Here is a 21,591-nt window from a genome sequence, read left to right on the forward strand (position 1 = left end):
AACTGGACATTACCATAACCAACGTTCCCCATGGACACTTTATGAATCCCAACACAATTATAATCAGGGTTACCCAAAAGGGCAGTTTTTGAATCCTAACAATACCGTATGCACGATTCTTCACAGACATTTCTCCAGTATAACCTGAGTCTGTAGACACTGTAAAGTAACAAATAACCCGAGTCTGTAGACAGTGTAAAGTAACAAATAACCTGAGTCTGTAGACACTGTAAAGTAACAAATAACCCGAGTCTGTAGACAGTGTAAAGTAACAAATAACCCGAGTCTGTAGACAGTGTAAAGTAACAAATAACCCGAGTCTGTAGACAGTGTAAAGTAACAAATAACCCGAGTCTGTTGACACTGTAAAGTAACAAATAACCCGAGTCTGTAGACACTGTAAAGTAACAAATAACCCGAGTCTGTAGACAGTGTAAAGTAACAAATAACCCAAGTCTGTAGACAGTGTAAAGTAACAAATAACCCGAGTCTGTAGACAGTGTAAAGTAACAAATAACCCGAGTCTGTTGACACTGTAAAGTAACAAATAACCCGAGTCTGTAGACACTGTAAAGTAACAAATAACCCGAGTCTGTTGACAGTGTAAAGTAACAAATAACCTGAGTCTGTAGACACTGTAAAGTAACAAATAACCCGAGTCTGTAGACAGTGTAAAGTAACAAATAACCCGAGTCTGTAGACAGTGTAAAGTAACAAATAACCCAAGTCTGTAGACAGTGTAAAGTAACAAATAACCCGAGTCTGTAGACAGTGTAAAGTAACAAATAACCTGAGTCTGTTGACACTGTAAAGTAACAAATAACCCGAGTCTGTAGACACTGTAAAGTAACAAATAACCCGAGTCTGTTGACAGTGTAAAGTAACAAATAACCCAAGTCTGTAGACAGTGTAAAGTAACAAATAACCCGAGTCTGTAGACACTGTATAGTAACAAATAACCTGAGTCTGTAGACAATGTAAAGTAACAAATAACCCGAGTCTGTAGACACTGTAAAGAACCAAATAACCCGAGTCTGTTGATAGTGTAAAGTAACAAATAATTCGAGTCTGTAGACAGAATAAAGTAACAAATAACCCGAGTCTGTAGACAGTGTAAAGTAACAAATAACCTGAGTCTGTTGACACTGTAAAGAACCAAATAACCCCAGTCTGTTGATAGTGTAAAGTAACAAACAAGAGGCCCAAGGGCCTAGAATCGCTCTTCTGATAAATTGTACAACCCCATCATTTCTATTCTTAGCCTCTTAGTATTCTAAATCTTTAGTTAAATCCTAAGAATTCAAAAAAAGTAGGTCAATGTGACCTACTTTTTGGTTTACACATTTTGAGAACCCAAGAAATATCAACTGACAAAGTTTGATGATTTTAAGCCAATTAGTATCTGAATATTGAAATATAGCTGTCAAATTCCAATCGTAGGTCAAGGTGACCTACTTTTTCGTCAACACCCTTCAAACATGCAAGACCCAACAACTGACAAAGTTTGATGACTGTAGGTCAAATAGTATCTGAATTATATGAATATAGCCGTCCAATTCCAAAAGTAGGTCAAGGTGACTTCCTTTTTGGTCAACACCCTTTGAACATGCAAGACGCATCAACTGACAAAGTTTGATGACTGTACGTCAAATAGTATCTGAAATATATAAATATAGGTGTCCAATTCCAAAAGTAGGTCAAGTTGCCCTCGTTTTTGGTCGAAACCCTTCGAATATGCAAGACCCATCAACTGACAAAGTTTGATGACTGTAGGTCAAATAGTATCTGAAATATATAAATATAGACGTCAAATTCCAAAAGTATGTCAAGGTGACCTACTTTTTGGTCAACACACTCCGTTGACTCAAGATGCATCAACTGTCAAAGTTTGATGATTGTAGGTCAAATAGTGTCTGAAATATAGTAATTTAGCTGTCAAATACCAAAAGTAGGTCACGGTGACCTACTTTTTGGTCGACACAAACCGAAGACGAAGACGCATCAACTGACAAAGTTTGATGATCCTAGGTTTTACAGTGCCCAAAATATGCATCTAAAATTGAAAATGTGAAATTTGAATATCTGCAAAATTCAAAAAGTAGGTCACTGTGACCTACTTTTTTATAAATATGTTTCAAGGCCTCAAGATGCATCAACTTACAAGATTTGATGATTCTAAACCTCTCGGTATTTGAAATAACAACTTAAAATATATCTATAAATGATAAGCCATAAAATTCAGAAAGTAGGTCACGGTGACCTATTTTTCAGTTGACGCATTTCAAGGTCCCATGATCTACCAACTGACAAGTTTTGATGATCATAGGCTTCAAAGTGTCCAAGATATGCATCAAAATTAATTTTAAAATAAATACCTGCAAAATTCAAAAAGTAGGTCACCGTGACCTACTTTTGAGACAACTTGACACAAGGTCCTAAGATGCATCAACTGTCAAAATTTGATGATCCTAGTCCTTATAATGACTAAAATATCTAAGATTTAAGGAATTTAAAAAATTTTTAAATTTAGGTCAACTTTGAAGTGACCTTGAGACCACGCCCTTTGCTCCAGGGTAATGCCTTGAACAATTTTTAATCTACAACATATCCTCATCCTTATGTGTAAGTTTGGTGATAATCTGCACTGTGGTTCTTGAGAAGAAGATTTTTTAGCAACCACTACTTTTGTTTGTATTTTCCTGATTATCTCCCCTTGTTAAAGGGTCACATCCCTCTATTTAGTATGTATGAAAGCCCTTGGGCCAATGATACCCTGTACCAAATTTGAAAAAAATTGGCCAAGGGGTTCTTGAGTTATAGCCCTTTTTCTAAAAAGTTTACGCACACCGCACAAATGGCCATAACATTAGCTCTTTGAGCCTTTGGCTCAGAAGAGCTAATAACCTGAGTCTGTAGACAGTGTAAAGTAACAAATAACCCGAGTCTGTAGACAGTGTAAAGTAACAAATAACCCGAGTCTGTTAATAGTGTAAAGTAACAAATAACCCGAGTCTGTAGATGGTGTAAAGTAACAAATAACCTGAGTCTGTAGACACTGTAAAGTAACAAATAACCTGAGTCTGTAGACACTGTAAAGTAACAAATAACCTGAGTCTGTAGACAATGTAAAGTAACAAATAACCCGAGTGTAAAGTAACAAATAACCTGAGTCTGTAGACAATGTAAAGTAACAAATAACCCAAGTCTGTAGATAGTGTAAAGTACCAAATAACCCGAGTCTGTTGACAGTGTAAAGTAACAAATAACCCGAGTCTGTAGACAGTGTAAAGTAACAAATAACCCGAGTCTGTTAATAGTGTAAAGTAACAAATAACCCGAGTCTGTAGATGGTGTAAAGTAACAAATAACCTGAGTCTGTAGACACTGTAAAGTAACAAATAACCTGAGTCTGTAGACACTGTAAAGTAACAAATAACCTGAGTCTGTAGACAATGTAAAGTAACAAATAACCCGAGTGTAAAGTAACAAATAACCTGAGTCTGTAGACAATGTAAAGTAACAAATAACCCAAGTCTGTAGACACTGTAAAGTAACAAATAACCTGAGTCTGTAGACACTGTAAAGTAACAAATAACCCGAGTGTAAAGTAACAAATAACCTGAGTCTGTAGACAATGTAAAGTAACAAATAACCCGAGTCTGTAGACAGTGTAAAGTAACAAATAACCCGAGTCTGTAGACAGTGTAGAATAACAAATAACTAAGTGGGCATACCTAAGGGCTGTTCCATTAAAACATATGAGGTACCCGGGGAAGGGAATTAAAAAAAAATCTATGGGTGCTTGTCATTGGTAGAAAATTGCATCTATGGTGGGTACCTACTGCCAGAAAACTGCATCTGTGGGTGGTTGTTTGATAAAATCTTTATTTTTTTTACCGAAACTGAGAGGAATGCAACAAGAGAAGGGAATGGTTGAAAGTAGAATGTGAAACAAACGCCGTTTTCTGTCTTCATTTTATCTCGGTCGATGAGGTTCCGCGATCCGGTTATCGTTTCCGGTTTGACTCTAAAATTATAGCGACCGGAAATTAGGATTATCTCCCTTGTTCAAAATGGAAAATGAAACGTGCTCGTAGTCCATTGAAACATTTTTTTTTTTTAATTCTGCCGATTCTACCCAACATGTCAAATCGAAAATAAAAATAAAATGCATTTTCAATTTTACGAATAGAAAATCGTGAAACGCAAACGTATTGAATTGTATTTGGTAATCACTATTCGTTTTGTGAAATATCTTCATTCCGTATTTTTAAAAACCATGTAAACAGATATGGCCACGCACGATGACAGTAACGATACCTATATCATTCTTGGCGACGAAACAGATGCTGAGATGACATTTCATCACGAAAAAAAAAGGAATTGATAGAAATAAATATTTCTCATACAATTGGCGGTATTCTTGCTGCTAACATAACACAAAATGCAGTGCTATTTGGGTGTTAAAAGATGAGAGGAAGGTACAGTTGTTCGCGACTTTACTAGATTGGATGTTCTATCGTTAAAGTGATGATGTCCTACGGACCCGGTTTGAGTGTGGTGAGGACCTGTACCAAGACACATTTAGATTATTCTAACTAGTGACTGTCATAATAAATGTATTTGAATACATGTACGTGCATCTCTGCCGTCAAAAATCCTAACAGGGAATAGTTAACAGTGTGAGAAATTGTTAGATGCTTTTGATATTATGATGAACGCCTGTAAAAAATATGACCAGATAAAACTCAGAAAGGTATGTATATTTCTCGTAAATTAGTATACCTTGTGGTGGAAAGAATTTGAGTATCAAATAAAAATGAAAAACAAGAAGCTTTTCTTTCAAAAAGATGGTAGATAATTCCATGGGCATGTCTATGTGGGGAAAATGGGGTTAAAAATTATTTCATGGGGGTATAAACATTCTGAAACTAAAAGTGGAATTACTACATACGATTGTAATTTAGTGCTTATATTAATTTTTTTTCTTTATGTTTACAATTTGTTAATGTAAAATCTTTATTGAGCATAATACAGCAAAATTACTGAACAACATTATATAAATACTGGATACATCAAACAGATATGACCTTACACATTCTCGGCTTATGTTCTACCAAAGTATAACATAGATACATGTATATAGTTATACACTGAATTTGAAATTGCATTTTTTTCCCCAAAATTCATATTAATGTAGTAGTCACTCTAAAGAATTTTTTGTCTAATATTTTTAAGATACATGTTTTGTTTATTTGTACTCACGAAATAATGTTCATGATTTATTGAAAATGAAACGATAGATATTAAAAACGTATATCTTATTTTTATTTTTTTTCCTCCCGACCGACCCTAAATTTTATTTTTAAAATCCGTAAACCAATAAATTAAAAAACTGTGGCCGAATAGTTGTTTTTGAACATTTACAATACTAGGCTTTTTATGAACAGGTAGACTTATAAAATTGATTTAGTTCATTGTGTTTAAGAAAGACAGTCTTGATAAAATAAATTTATGGTTCTATGATCAAGCTTCATTGATGGCCAGTTATTTGAATGGTGATGAGACCCAAGATACTCTTCTCTTTACTATCATGCTTGGGAACATCTGAAAATAGACCTCTATTCAGGGGTTATAAATAGTCATTCATACATATTGAATTTAAAGAAAAAGTGTATTTCATATTTATTTCACTTCTATGGGTGGTGCCGCACTATCCAAAATTGCTTCTGTGAGTGGTCCCTCATTACATTTTTATGTTTCTATGGGTGGTTACCCAAATTTTAAAGTGCCTTCCCCGGGTACCTCATATGTTTTAATGGAACAGCCCTAAGATCTAATTCAGGTATAAAATCATTTAAGATATTCAGATATATTGAAATGTGCTAGGCATTCATCATAGATACAAAAACCTTTCTTTGGTGCATCTATTCAAGTAAGCTCTGACAACAGTGTTCATAATGTAAGAAATCCAAACACAGGAGAGAGGTAATCCTGTAAAATCTCGAGTTTCCGCCTAGAGAGCTAATAAGACAGTAAAACATGGTTAAGTGATCTTCTCATTCACCTGTTATGGCCCTGCATAAATTGCCTGTTAATCTGAATGTCGTTTTCCGGTTCCATAAACTCTGTCAATGATTGCAATGGTCTCTTTGGTCTGAAATTTTAGAATTTTCATCATCAGTATATGGACAATGCTTAAAGGGACAAGTGCACAATTTTTTTCCATTGAAATTGGCAGTTTTTTGTTACAGAGAAAAAGATCTTTTATTAATATAAAGTGGATTAAAAATATTTATACACAAGATATGTTATGTATTTACAAAAAAAAATCCGGCTACCAGAATTGTTTTGTCAACATGTTTGTCATAGCCAGGAAACCACGTGTGGAGGTGAGAACACCAAGATTTCTAAAGAAGTATGTCAAAAGCATTCAACATACATTAATGATAAATCAATGTAGGGAGCAAGCACAAAGAAGAAAGAACAGAACATTTTTGGTATATAAGTTTTTTAACTGAAGACGTCAGTTTAGGTTTGTTCCTTTTTTTTTTTTTTACATGAATCTAAATACTAAAACTATCATATTAATTTAAATATCTAGAATTTGTTTGTACCAAAATCATGTCCATGCCCCTAAAATATACATGTAAATGTATATCCATGTAGTAAAAGTACAAGTTGGATGTAATTTTCTAGCAAACTAGAAATACCAATTTTTCAACTTCTTCATTTAATTGATTCTGATTCTCTGTTTACCTGTAAACAAGCACTTGCGTAACAGGTGTTCTACGAATTGGTCCATCACGTCTAAATGCATAACCAATATCAACATTGCTGAAGAGATTCTGGGGGTTCCCTGCATAGGACCCGTCGTAGCGCTCATTGATAGTAACATCTATTCTCACTCCTTTGGGATGTGGCTAAAATTTCAGATATTTAATTGTGCGATTTTCATACAATAACAAAAGTTGAAGTTCTGCATTTCTTTCATCCCATTCTATTATCAAGCTGTAAAATAGTTCATTAACATTGTTTTGATCCTCTGGCCTTCCGGGTCAATTTGTAAACGTATCAATGACTTAATATGTGCCGCATATTGATGCACTGGTGAAAGTGCGTTGAAACTTGAATTGAAGGAAAATCTGATATTTGAAATTGTAGTGTTAAAATACCAATTATTTCTTTACTAACTCAAAAAAAACCCAACAGTCTTAAAATGCTTTATCTTTTGGCTTCATTTTGTTGTACATGAGAGATCTTACTTCAGTTTGTTACAGGAATAGAATGGTTTATACACTGTGTACAAAACTTTTGGAAAATTTGAATTGCAAATTCAGGAAAATTCACAGCTTTTTGGCATTGGGGCTAGTGCTGTTTATTGTTACTGAACACAACATTAATATTAACAAGAGGTACTGTGAGCAATGCTCACTAAGAATACCCCCCGCTTACCCCAATCTCCCAAAGGGTGTTGGTAATAGGTATAAACTACCTCTTTTCTGAGTGTAAAAAACAAATGGCATGACAAACCGAACCATATTGCTACTTCGATGTCCAGTGCGCGTGACCTTTGACCTTTTGACCCCAAAATCAATAGGGAACATCTTCATCCCATGGGTAGTCCATATGTATGATATGGTGACTGTAGGTGGAAAGGATAACGCTTTAGAGCCCGGAAACCATATTGCTACTTTGATATCCAGTGCGCGTGACCTTTGACCTTTTGACCCCAAAATCAATAGGGAACATCTTCATCCCATGGGTAGTCCATATGTATGATATGGTGACTGTAGGTGGAAAGGATAACGCTTTAGAGCCCGGAAACCATATTGCTACTTCGATGTCCAGTGCACTTGACCTTTGGACCCCAAAATCGATAGGGAACATCTTCATCCCATGGGTAGTCCATATATATGATATGGTGACGGTAGGTGGAAAGGATAATGCTTTAGAGTCCGGAAACCAATGCGTCTACAGACAGACGGACGGACAGACAGACGGACAACCTGATTCCAGTATACCCCCCCCACAACTTGTTGCGGGGGGTATAATAATTTTCACTTGTCTTTCAGGCAAGTTCTAACCCAAAAGCACTCGTCCAAATAAACTCTGAGCTTGTCTGAGAAACAAAAGAAGCTTTTATGATTTTCATTCAATATAAAAAAGTGCATTGTCAAACAATGCTAGTTTTTGTGCATATTTCATATACTTTTTTGAGCATGTTTTCATACTCAAACTCAGTGCTCTCAATCTTACTCATACTCAAAAGTGAAGGTTATAAAGTTAAACTATAAAATCATTCTCATACTCAAATGGAGTACATGCTCAAGATTTTTCAAGTTGTACTCAAACCAAACATGGCTGAGTTTGAGTATGGTAAATGTTCAATAACACCAAGAATCGGAAATATATACTAGACACAGACAATCTACACAAAATATCTTACCACATAAATAAAGTTAAATCTGGCATGACAGAGTCGCAGGTGTTTGAGTAATCCATATAAACTGATGCAGTTAAGAGCACACCAAGGACAGCTAAGGTCATCCCGAGCCTCATTCTGGTGGCGAGTGCTGTTGTTATAAAGAAACTGGTAAAATACACGCTGCCTTTTCTTTGGAGTCATTTGTTCCTCCTCTTTTGAGACAGTCCCTGAGTTGAGGGGAACTTGGGTGAGTCGATTGTCCATTATGTATTGTGTATGAGTATCTGTGGCCCCTGAGTTGAATGAGTTGTCTGGTTTACTATTTAAGACCCAGTCTATAGAGCACTTCAGAGTAGGATGAAAGTTAAACACCTCAAAGGCCTGAACATGCTACAAAAAAAATTTGAAAAAATAAATAAATGAAAGTTATATCAAAATGCACTAGAAATACATATTAAAATTACAAATTTCAACTCTCTATGGGACAGACTAAATGAATAACAGAGTGAGACTAAATGTGTCAGAGCGACAAGAATGGGACACCCCCTCCTCCAAAAAGGGCCACAACTCTGCCAAAAGTAATATGACCGAACTCGTTCAAATATTTGATCTTTTTTTTCTCCTGCCATATCTATATTCCAAATTTCAACTCAAAATGCCCACGCATGACTGATATCACGAGTGGAAACTGAATCGTTCAATTTCTTTTCAGAGTTTAAGTGGCTCAACTCTTTCAAAAATTATTCAACTCGAACCAAATGCGAACTTGACCTACATATTTTCAGGATGTATTTTTTCCTACATTTAATTCAAAATTGTATGATTGAAATGATGAGCAGAAATTGTGAATTGCTTAAAATTTTCTAAGGCTAAGGGGCATAACTCTATCACAATTTGACTAGGATCTAAAAGTATTAAACCTGACTTGCGTAATTTCATGATATATCTGTATCAAAAATTTCAGTACAATATGTATATCCACAGCAGAGATAATGAACAAAACTGAATGATGGAATGACAGAATGATAGAAATGCTTAACACTATACAATGTATGTCCTGGCCATTTCATGGTAGGGGTACAAAAATGTATACGTCAATTTTTTTTTAGTATTATGAAAAGTGGTTATTTCATTTCTCATACAAGGAAATCAAATCAACTCACATGTATATTTTAAAAGCTTGGAGATAAAATTTACCTTGCCATTCATGACAGTCTCCCAAGATGCATTTTTGAAGTCTGCCCCCTGTTCATGCAGAACAAACTCATAGTCTCCATTGACTAGATGGCACTTCTTGGTTCTGTCCATTATTACAACCTCTGTACTAAAGACAGCCTTCTCTTTATCATCAGGTGTAATCTGACCATTTCTTCTCTTTTTGTTTGGCTGATCATCTAAAGTACAAAGACTGATACTAAACTGACATGAATCAAGATTTTCTACACAAAGAACAGGCACATGTACTTCACATCATTCATTGGTATCCGTTGTTGCGTCACTTGTGAATCAAAGCCACACTTTGTTGATCTGTCTGTCATCCTCTAACATTATAACAGAGAGATACATCAATTTCAAATAGCTTTAAACTCTGCATGTGACACATGTTTCATGAACATTCTTAATTTCAAAATAATAAAATTTTCAAAAGTTATAATAATACAATCAAACTTCATTATTTTGAACTCAATGGGGTTGAATTTTTTTCCCCAGATATCAGGGGTTCAAGATTTTGAGGTTAAAATACATAAAGGAAATGTAGCTAGGACTTCTAAGTCACTTCAACATATTCATGGTGTTGGAGATACCGAAGTTCCACTGTAAATGTGATTAATCTTTATAATTATTTTGTCTAACCTTACAGAGCTTTAAAAACTTACCATCAGATGAGTTTGTCTTTCCATTGCACTGCCCGTTGGCTATTGTACTATTTTTAGGCGAGGTGTTGACACTAAGACACAGGATGAGAGGTTTGACTGGTAAAATGTGAGTGTTGTTGAAGCACTCATGAGAGATGGTGAAAAGCTCATGGCTCCCCTCCCTGGAGGGGTTTACAGGGACACTTGGAGTCCCCAGGGAGGTCTTCGTTACCGACTTCACTGATCCTCCCCGCCGCTTCTCGCACACTTGAAGAAGCGATACATCTACATCGACTTTGTCATTGCTCTCTGTCAAGAAAAAAAAAAAATTAAATTCCTGACAATATGCACAACATTAATATATGCACGAATACTCTGCATGATATAAAAGTTACAGCTTGAAAATTGTAGAGGCTTTTTAGATAAACCAAATAAGTACCCTCAATGGAGGGATGGCCATGTATACACTATACTGTTAGTCATGCAGGCATAAAAGATGGAGAAAGACTTAAATATACTTACAGAGAGTGCTTGTATACAACAAAGTAATTAAGAAATCAGAATTAATTTTGCATGTCACTTTAATTTCTTCTCTATAGAATTGTTCAATTGTAAGCAGTATATTTAAGTACTTACCGTCTTCACAAAAGTATCCTGTAATTTTCAAATTCAGAGACCTTGTTCTGAAAATAATACACCACAATTTGTACTACTATTGAGATAAATACATACAGTACAATACTTAAATTGAACTCAAATTTCAACAATGCAGTAGTTTAACTGTTTTCCTAAACTGTTTTTAATACCACTGTCACACTGATGGTGCCTGAAAATTTTTTCCTCAAGGAGGCCCTCCTTGTGTACAGAAAATATAAAGAAAAGAGGTCAATGGGTCACATTGCTCACCTGAGCGAATGCAATTTCCCGTCTGAAAGTTCAAACTCCAATTTGATGCCCTCATCCTGGGCCTTGGGGCAATGATCATTAAATGAACAAATCTGAAACTTCACTACCTGGGGATTTTACAAATTTTATTAATGTGCCTTTTGAGAATATATTTCTATACTATATTAAAACTTATTTTCAATATATATGTAAACACATACAAATCTTTTAACCCTTATTGTGGCTCATGGGCAAGGTTTAAACAAACTTGAATCTGCACTATAAAAGGAAGCTTTTGACTTTTGATTGAGTTGCTCTTGAGAAGGAAGCTTTTTTAAACATCACATCCTATTTCTCCGTCATGGTCCGGGTATGGTGTGAAGAAATTTGAATCAATGCTTTTATATCAGTTTGATATATTCTACCCTTGTGGTTCTCAAGAAGATATCTAGAGATTTCCTAAATATTCCCGTAGAAAACTTTAAACTCCCTTGTGGATTCGTCATGGCCCAAGGGATCAATATGTGAACAAACTTGAATCTACGCTACATGAGGATGCTTGCATATAAATTTGACAAATTCTACCCATGTGATTCTTGAGAAGATGTCGAAATAACTTCCCTTTAATATTCCTATGTAACCCCTACTGTAGCCCTACCCTGCCACTTTTGACAAATTTTAATCAGAAAAACTCACTTTAGCATTTAGCTGAAGTGAGCTAACAATACTGTATGTTAGGGCTGTAACGGTACCTGAAATAACCGAAAACTGCGGGTCTTGTTCGGTTCCATTTTTCCGTATTTCGGTTTGGGTCTGGTTTTTAAAATAGAATCATTGTTAGAAATCCGTTTAAACAAAATGTCGACAAAATCCTCAAAAGTGACTGTATTTTGATCAATTGTTAACTGATGGCATTGTGGACAAAACAATGACAGTATGTAAGATATGTCAGACACATTAAAAATATGCCACAGGATCAACATCGTTAATGACAAAACATTGAAAGCATGAAATGGAAACGAGTAGAAGTGACAATGCTGTTTCAGGTACCATGGATGTCAAGTCTAAACCAGTCCACATCCCTGAGTAATTATTGTAACAAAATACAATAAAGGTTTTTGATTTTAATTGTATATTAGATTTTTAAAATAGTTATATAGACCTGAACCGAAATACCAGTGCTCGAGCTGGGCTTCGCCATTTTCGCCAATGGCGAATTTTTTTCAAAAATGGCGAAAAAAAATTGAAAGTGGCGAAAATCCCTTTTTGCAATAAATTGTATTTTTAATCCTTTGTCAGTGACGCATTATCGCCTGCTTGTTTATGCAGTCCAACTTTGTTTATTCAGTCAACGCGTGCGACCGGAAATCTCGCGTCGCTCCAGTGCACACAGAGCTGGTCACAGCCTCCGGTAATTTATGGCTGCAAAAATTCGGTGATTATGTAATAAAGTACATCGGACAGCTGTTTACCCTGCTGTGGTCTATTGTTCAACATTTAAAGTCTTATTCATTATCGTGTTATCATCTCCACATTAATGTCAATTTTTAACCAGAGAACGAACCGGTAATTAAATTGGCCGTATTATTGTGTATAATGTATATATGAATACATCAATTATTTGTTTTTGCGGCCAAACTCGTTGATTACAAGATTTTGATTTTGATGTGTTTGATTTTATTTCGAATATTTCATAAACAATTATGCGGTCGGTCACCATGGATATGGACATAGCAATTTCTTTGAAGTTCGGTGCGCAACAGTATAAAAATGCTAATCTCATAAGACTATGCACCCCATTCTATTTTGACACTAAACTTGTAGCTTCTGACTCTAGTCAGTCTAAAATAAAAAAAATAACTATGTTTGGCTTTACAGTCAACTCCACCTGCTCAAACCTCTGATTCTGTCCAAATTGCAAAATCTTCCATACAAAAACGGAAATTTAATAGGGAATGGTTGAGATACGACTTTAAATTGGGCTTGATGTTTTGTGACATCTGCATTTCGGGCAATGTACACAATGTTTTCACTGAGGGTTGTAGCATCATGAAGTTTATATTTATATGATTTATTATCTGAATTTTGATTTCCATAATAGAATTTATCAAACAAATCAACTTCTTATTATTTCAGAAAGAAGTGTTTAGGTATGGTAGCTGAATATGATTAAGTAATGTAACTGATTCAAAATGCTAAAATAAGTGTAATGAATAAAATAATATATAATAATAATATGATGGAAATAATTGTAAAGCATGTGATTATTTGTGCCGCGCCGCTCCCCGAAAAAGTGGCGAAAGGGAATTCTGGTCCAGTGGGAGCACTGCGAAATACCCGAACCCAAAGTAAATTTTTTTTTTTTTAGAACCGACTCAAATTCTTTTTGGAACTGTGACAGCCCTTCTGTATGTACTTTGAGACCAAAATACAATTATCTAAAAATGTCTGTATCATTGACAAAATAAAGATCTGATTTCATACTTCTCTGTTTTTGAAGAAGTTTTCTGTTGATCATCTGTAACTGTCTTCAGAATGGAATTTATGTCGAAGTTTTTCCTGTAAATAATAAATGCAGGTTTACTGTGGATTTACAGTAAGTGTGAACGAGACATATTGGCAAGTACATTACGTGCTCCAGAGAGTTCATTGGAAAGTCTCCGAGTGATTTTAAAGAGCGCTTTTGATAGGTCGGTTAAATTATAGGTAGGCGTTCCCAAGTATTTGGCATTATATTATCTCGTGCCTAACAGGTGTAAGTTTCACTATTTGATTTCAGTGTAATTTGCACCGTACGTAGCGTGAGATTCAATATCGGTTTTGATTTGACAACGGAGATTTGAGATTACGTTAATAAAATGTCTTGTAAAGTTTATCTTATACATATATATACTAGATATCTACATGTATAAAAGTGATGGGATACATCTTATAAAGAAAAAAATAGAAGATGTCTTATAAAAGATACAAGATATCTCGTAAACTTTAGAAGATATAACTTTTATCAGATACCTTATAAATTTTATCTTTTAAACAGGAATAACTGTGTTATACTTATAATCCATCGCAGTATCAATAGGTATGGGAGGGGGAATACAGGGTGAAAATAAGGCGAGCTCCGATATGTAAAGAAAAGGCAGGATAGCAATATCCCAGAATTCAAATAGTGCTGAATATTGAAAAGAAAAAAAATATGACGGGATCGAAAATGCTGCGGGAAAAGGCAGGATCTGCAGTTGCCTCTATATCCCAATAAAAATTGAAAGGTTACACCCTTAAATTCCTGTAGATGCTTGTCAGTTTTAAGTGATCAGAAATTTCAGTACATGTTTCTATAGGTGATTTTGTCCGTTTAAGAACAATGCTTTTGTTTTGTTCTCTCTTTCACATTCGCAGTTTCCATATCGTTATTTTAAAATAAATCTCTCAGAGGATATTTTCGAAATCTTGCAAAGCATTGGAAAAGATCGACGTCGGAAAAATTTCTAAATTCAAATAGTTAGGGGTAAGTTTCTGTCATCCGACATCGATTACACGTTAGTAGGGAAAACAGACAACTGACTTTAAAACCACATAATAATACATTTTAATAAACGTTTAATAGTTTCAATGTACACTTTCATTTGTTTTACTTGTTAATCGATTAGTTTCAACATACTTCATATTTAGTTTTGTATTGGGGGGGGGGGGGGGGTGGTGGTGGTGGTGGGGGGGGTGGTGGTGGTGTGTGTGTGTCTTGGTGAGAACTTTGCGAACTCAGTTTTCTCTAAAATTGAACATTTGATCTCGCCCCTAAAATAATTTGTCAGATTAAGTAATAAGATCAATAGATATTCTACTTCGAGAAAACATTTATTTTCAACACATGGCATGCTTTGATGTCTTTTACCGTTATATATACCCACATTTTCGTTAGAAATTCGGAAGTAACCATCGCTAGATACTGTTAATTGAATGAACAACGGCAAGTTCTGTGAATTTTAGCAAAAACTAAATTCCCCAAACCACCCCTCTCCTGTACATTATTAAAGAAATTCAGCATTTCGTTAGCATTAGACGCGCCTTCTATAACGTCATAATAAACCACAGTAAAGGTCGATTGTTAATGTTGCGATACTGGCGTACCTTTGAACCTATATCACTGGTCCACCCCTAACTGTATATCCACAGGAGTTTGAAATTTTATCAATAAAGTTAATAAAATGTACTTGATTGACCAAGCCTTGAGCTATGGTCAATCAAGTACATTTTATTAACTTTATTGATAAAATTTCAAGCTCATATGGTATGTCCATGATTGCGATTACCCGTTGTACGAATGTGACACTTGCTTCGTCAATATATATATACACACACACATATATATAAAGTCTCTTTTTTGGAAGTTAAATACAGAAAAAACTCTAAACACTTTATATAATATAACTGACTCGGCCTAAATTGCAATAAAATCAGTAGCAAAGAAGTTTTCAACACTACGTTCGTGTTCAGACCACAGGGGCTCGTCACGAATTGACCCTCTCTATTCTATATTTACATTTATTTGTAAATATAGAATAGACGATGTCAAATTTTAAAAAGACAAATATTTCGTGACGAGTCCCTGTGTTCAGACCAGGGAGTCCCTGGTTCAGACGAAATATGCTTACATTGTCAGGGGTACAAATATTTCTTCTTAATAAATTTCTTACTGATTTCTCTATTAATACACACTTGATTTCTTTCTAATTTCATACTCGATAAACAAAAGTACATCCGGTGTGAGCTTCGTTGGCGACATTTTCGGTGCAAGAGTTCCCATGATTGACAATTTTATAACGTGGCCTTTGCGACGCCTAATTTCTTACTGATTTTACCATAAAATAAACCCTCGGCATGTAATTTTAAAATCAACGTCATTGTTTTAGTTGGTATTGGTTTTCCCTTTTCGCAGTCTCTTCCATCGTGCTAAAAGATTATGTAATGACACGCTAGTATAAAGACACGTGTAACCATCTAAATTATTTTTATTCCCCGCCCCTTTAAATATTGGTCCAATCGCAGTGATTGTTCTTTCCTTGATGCGTCATCATTGACAGATTTGTTTTGAAACCAACTATCCGATACCTCGAAGGAACTTGAGAAGCTGAGTCGTTCACACTTACTGTAAATTCACAGTAATATTAAAAAACAATAAGTTTCAAGACGGAAATTGAATATCTGATTATATCTTAATAAGACTTTGGTTCACATCAATAACATCTGTTACAAAACTCAACCATTCTATCCTATACCATGCTGATGAAAATTCATAAACCCCAGCAGGTATATGACAATGTAGATCTAATATCGGTGACTCAGTGATGTATGTTTCATAACATACCTCTTAACATTACCGACAGATCTTCTTTGTTTCATGTAGGTTAACGTTCTGTGTAGTATTATAGGCTGTAAAAACAACAATACAATTATGCAGATTTGTGTGTGTACTATATATACATACACACACTGAAAAACCAATGTATAGTAACAATAAACATGCAGAAGGAGTGCCTATACTTACAGAAATTTGATGCCTTGCTCTTAGATAACGATAAATTTGTGTTGGTTCTAAAAAACAGAGAGAGACAGTTAATATATTAGTAAACATCAACATTAAAGGGGCATGGACACGATTTTTGATCGATGGAAATTGACAGGGGATTTTTTGCTATAGAAATAAAGGTCTTTTATAAATAAAGTGGAATGAAAATATTTTTAACTCCGGACACACTTTGTATTTATATAAAATCCAGCTTTTTAACTCCGGATACACTTTGTATTTATATAAAATCCAGCTCCCAAAATCGTGTTTGTCAACATGCTTGTTATAGTCAGGAAACCATGTGTGGAGGCGAGAACACCAAGATTCATAAGAAGTATGTCAAAAGCATTCAACATTTTGACATATATGTATTTTAAAAAATCAATTTAGGGATCAAGCACAAAAAAGAAAGAACAGAAAATTTTCATTACAAAAGCTTTTTCACCAAAGCTGTCAACTTTGGCGACATGCTGATAGTTGAGTCATGTGACATGAAAACAGGGCTCGTACCTCGTTTTGAAAATGAAAAGTTCAAATTATACATCTTTGTGTCCGATTTTGAAATTTAGAATTGTTGCTATGTTTTTATTTAATCAAATGCTAGAATATTATGAATTAAATATCTAAATAATTTTTTTGTACCAAAATATTGTGTCCCTGTCCCTTTAAGATGATGGGTGGATCATTCTTGGTAGAAGAATTAAATCATTTTTATAGAGTTGAAGAGTATCAGCGTTTGAAATCATGCATGAACCATTATCCTTATTGTAGATTTTTGCTGGTACTCCACATACAATATTGTTACAATATATAGATGATTTACACCATCCCTGCCAGCACTCCTGATTTACACATAAGGCTCTCACAAATATTGGTCAATAATCAGACCTGTGATTCTTCCGTTGGAAGACAAAATCTCCCGAATTTGAGCCCCCCTTCCGTTAAAATATAAAATCTTCCGTCATTTCAAATTTTCAACAACAAAAATTTTCTGAGCGCCATTTTTCGATATTGATAAGGAAAAGCCCCGAGACAATCGAAAGTCGTCTATTTTTCTGTCACAGTGACTGCACAGGTAGACGTCAATTAACGAGGGTACAGTAATTACTGAAGCCATTTGAGGAGTTTATGATTACACAGCAATTAGTGATAATAAACAATTAGTGGATGATTAAAAAGATTGTTTTTGGCATACGCTCTGGTGATTAGGAAGTGATACCGACAGTTGAAGTCGGACGATCTTTGATGCTGTTGAAAACTTGGTAAGGAGCAGGTGGGAAAAGAAAGTGGGCACTGAAGATGTTCGTAATATGTGTGGACAGAATGACACAATTGTATTAGAACGGATTATCTCTAACTGAACTGTATATTCAAAGATGGATACGGCAAGACGACGATGGGTGTACACAGTTCGAATTTTCTCAATATTTATTTACACATGCATGTATAAATAGTACGTGGCCAAGTTTTGTAACATATATTTGTTCACTACACGTTTCACTGAAAGAAAAAAAAACCCACCATGTTTTCAGATATGCAATGTAGTTCTTTTATGTGAGAACATGTTCTTTATATTATTTAGCTCACCAGTGCTGAAATCTCAAGTGAGCTTAAATTTGTTAGTAGGCCTAGATCTAATATGATGGTCAACTTTTCTGAAAAGTGATAATAGTTATAACTTGTTATCTCTGTAATAAATATAACAAGTTTTTTTTTTTTAATTGTGGTTTTTAAGGTATTGACTTAAGAATTATCAATGTTCTTAACACAAAAAAGGAATTATCAATGTTCTCAACACAAAAAGGATCTGATGATTATGAACTCAGACACTTGTAACACAAAAAACTACTAGTAGCATGATTTCATTAGCCAATGAACACACAAAAACGGTAAAAAAAAATGTCGATAAAAAATCTCCAGTTATCAGACCAAAACTCCAGCTGAAAATTTTCAAATCTCCAGTTGTGGCATGACAGTTCTGTCACAGGTCTGCAATATCAAGTACCATTCATGACACATATCTTAGTAGCTTTCAAGAATATTTCACCCACAATGAGTTGTGATTGAATTACAAAGTATTACTATTAAATCAAAGTAAAGCCATCATAATATAGGACTAATCCCTGCCCTCAAACAGCACACCTAAAACTGGCTGTATTTAGAAAAACATATTCTTCCTAGTAAATAACATTTATCCAGCCTTGTAAACCTATGATGCACATCTCGAAAAATTATGGCTCAAACCAAAATTTCATAAACCCTTGAAGTATTGTTTAACTACTTGACCCAATTTCTAACCCGTCCAGGCACTTGTCACAGTAGGCCTAATGACCTTCCAAGTTCTAAATGATAATTAAGTTTTTTCTGAAAATAATAAGATAACTAAGTTATTTCTAAAAATTTGTTTGTTGGGAATACTGATATAGCTAAAACACTTTAAATAAACACTGTGACCAACAGCATCTTGCTTTTTACCTGACCTACAAATATTATGCCCTGTAGGCCTAGGTCCAACAGTTTTAAGCATATACACTCATAGACATAAAGAGCAAAATTCAACGTGTATGTATCTGAATATAATCATTACTGTAAACACAAATAATTAGTTCTAAAATAAAAACCGTTGCAATTTAGTGTTGACTGACTCAAAATCATACAACCTACCGTATATTTATTTTGAAAATCATTGAATAAACAGTTTATGAGGATTGACATTTTTAATTACTTTGTAGGCAATTCCAGACCTGTGATTCTTCCGTCGGAAGACAAAATCTCCCGAATTTGAGCCCCCCTTCCGTTCCTTCCGTTAAAATGTAAAATCTTCCGTCATTTCAAATTTTCAACAACAAAAATTTTCTGAGCGCTATTTTTCGATATTGATAAGGAAAAACCCCGAGACAATCGAAAGTCGTCTTTTGAATTACGTATTTCCGATCGAGCTCGAGCTTCGCGATATTTGTGTAACTGAAAGTGTTTCCGGTCAAAACAAACCTTACAATTTCGTGTTTAATTCCATTTATTTCATAAGTATTTGTTGTTTATTTCACCTCAGCATTTGAGATACAGGAATATTGACGGTATATTTACCCGTCCATTCTTTTTCAGTTTTTTTTTATCCCGGGATATTCAATAAAGTTTAATATATTTATACTTTGAATTTTCGATCAGCTGACTTGCATTTTCTGTTGTTACTTTGCAACTTGTTTTATAAAATCATTCCATCTGGTTTACCATAAGTGTGTTGCACTTACCGAAAGTGAACATTTGTTATTGTTTGGTACGCTAACTAAATTTCATTCCAGTTTTCTAGTTTCATATTACCCTTTTAATTCAAACTAGGAATAGAATAGCAAAATTTCCCCTGTGTTTCACTTGTTCATTCAGAACAACCCTCCTGTTTTTATTATAAATCAGTTCAGCTTATTCTACTTTGCTTGTAATTCTGAATTAAGCATTCTGGAAGACTTCGTAGCCATTGGTAATGTATTGATTATACAAATATTTTAGTGTGATAATTGTTATAACTTGTTATCTCTGTAATAAATATAACAAGTTTTTTTTCATTTAATTGTGGTTTTTAAGGTATTGACTTAAGAATTATCAATGTTCTTAACACAAAAAAGGATTTATCAATGTTCTCAACACAAAAAGGATCTGATGATTATGAACTCAGACACTTGGAACACAAAAAAAACCAACTACTAGTAGCATGATTTCATTAGCCAATGAACACACAAAAACGGTAAAAAAAATGTCGATAAAAAATCTCCAGTTATCAGACCAAAACTCCAGCTGAAAATTTTCAAATCTCCAGTTGTGGCATGACAGTTCTGTCACAGGTATGCAATTCATAAGAAAGCATAAACGTCATGTCCTTCTTGTTCAATATGTTACTAAACATGCAACTTAAATGGGGATTAGAATGCCTTAAAAGTCTGTAATTTATTTCCTACTGCCCATCGACCTACCCATTCTGTAATTTGTGTGTATAAATATTTTGGATATTTGTTTTTAAAAGAATGTCTAGGAGAAATAATATTGTACCACATGTAGGCTGTAGGAGCACTTTTTTTTTTTTTTTTTTTATTATATCAAATTTCGATTCCTGAGGATAGGCCTGTACCTTGTGTCTAGTGTGATAATATACTTGTGTGACACTGTGACTAAATAATATACTCATGTGACAATATAATATACTTGTGTGACTATATAATAGTACTCGTGTGACCATGTGACTATATAATATACTCGTGTGACCATGTGACTATATAATATACTCGAGTGACACTGTGACTAAATATTATACTTGTGTGACGCTGTGAACACAAAACATGCAATCTATAATCCAGTCGTTATCAACTGTTGGTGATTTTAAGATGGAGATGAAGCTGTCGCTTGCTCGTTGTGATAGAGCAAAATAAATCGATTTTTTTTAATCATAAAAAAATGTATCAAAAGGAACACAGAACAGATTAAATTTATCAAATAAGCGAAAGATGTAAAGGCTTGATTTCAACCAATATCCCCACACTTTCTCAGTCTACCCTTAATAGACAACACAATTTACTTTCAAATGCCTTTAAAAACTGCTCTCGATCGGCTGATTCCGTCTGGGCATCCAATATTGGAGTGTTCTCCCTCGGTCGTTTTTTAGTTCTCATCTCTGATCGCACCGATGATCTTTCTTTCACTTCCCCTTTTCTTTCGCGGGAACTAAAGTCACACAATGCCCAAACACAAGCGCGATGAACATCGAATGAAGGGGGGAAAGATGTATGACGTCACAGAATAGCTTGAAAATGGGTGTCTCAAAACCTATTTTAATCAGACTTGGAAAAAGAATGACAGGGTGAATAACA

The 21,591-nt window shown here is 34.6% G+C and overlaps 1 protein-coding gene across 2 annotated transcripts; it reads right to left on the reverse strand.

Annotated features, from left to right (window-relative positions):
• Positions 1–1,219: 1,219 nt before the first annotated feature.
• LOC125668313 (polycomb protein suz12-B-like) lies at positions 1,220–21,514 on the reverse strand. 2 transcript variants are annotated; one of them, XM_048902285.2, is made up of 11 exons: positions 21,300–21,514; positions 16,712–16,758; positions 16,532–16,596; positions 13,654–13,728; positions 10,921–10,967; positions 10,306–10,593; positions 9,626–9,822; positions 8,450–8,818; positions 6,760–6,923; positions 6,068–6,157; positions 1,220–1,785 (listed from the first exon to the last, which is right to left on the reverse strand). In XM_048902285.2, the coding sequence occupies exons 1-11, from the start codon at positions 21,391–21,393 to the stop codon at positions 1,698–1,700; spliced, it is 1,524 nt and encodes a 507-aa protein (XP_048758242.1). In that variant the 5' UTR covers positions 21,394–21,514; the 3' UTR covers positions 1,220–1,697. The 2 variants fall into 2 exon arrangements, with proteins under 2 accessions (XP_048758242.1, XP_056020203.1); XM_056164228.1 differs by lacking the exon at positions 1,220–1,785 and adding an exon at positions 6,342–6,410 and having other exon boundaries at positions 6,110–6,157.
• Positions 21,515–21,591: the final 77 nt, after the last annotated feature.

The sequence above is a fragment of the Ostrea edulis genome, chromosome 4 (genome assembly GCF_947568905.1).
Source record: "Ostrea edulis chromosome 4, xbOstEdul1.1, whole genome shotgun sequence".
Lineage (NCBI taxonomy): Eukaryota > Metazoa > Mollusca > Bivalvia > Ostreida > Ostreidae > Ostrea > Ostrea edulis.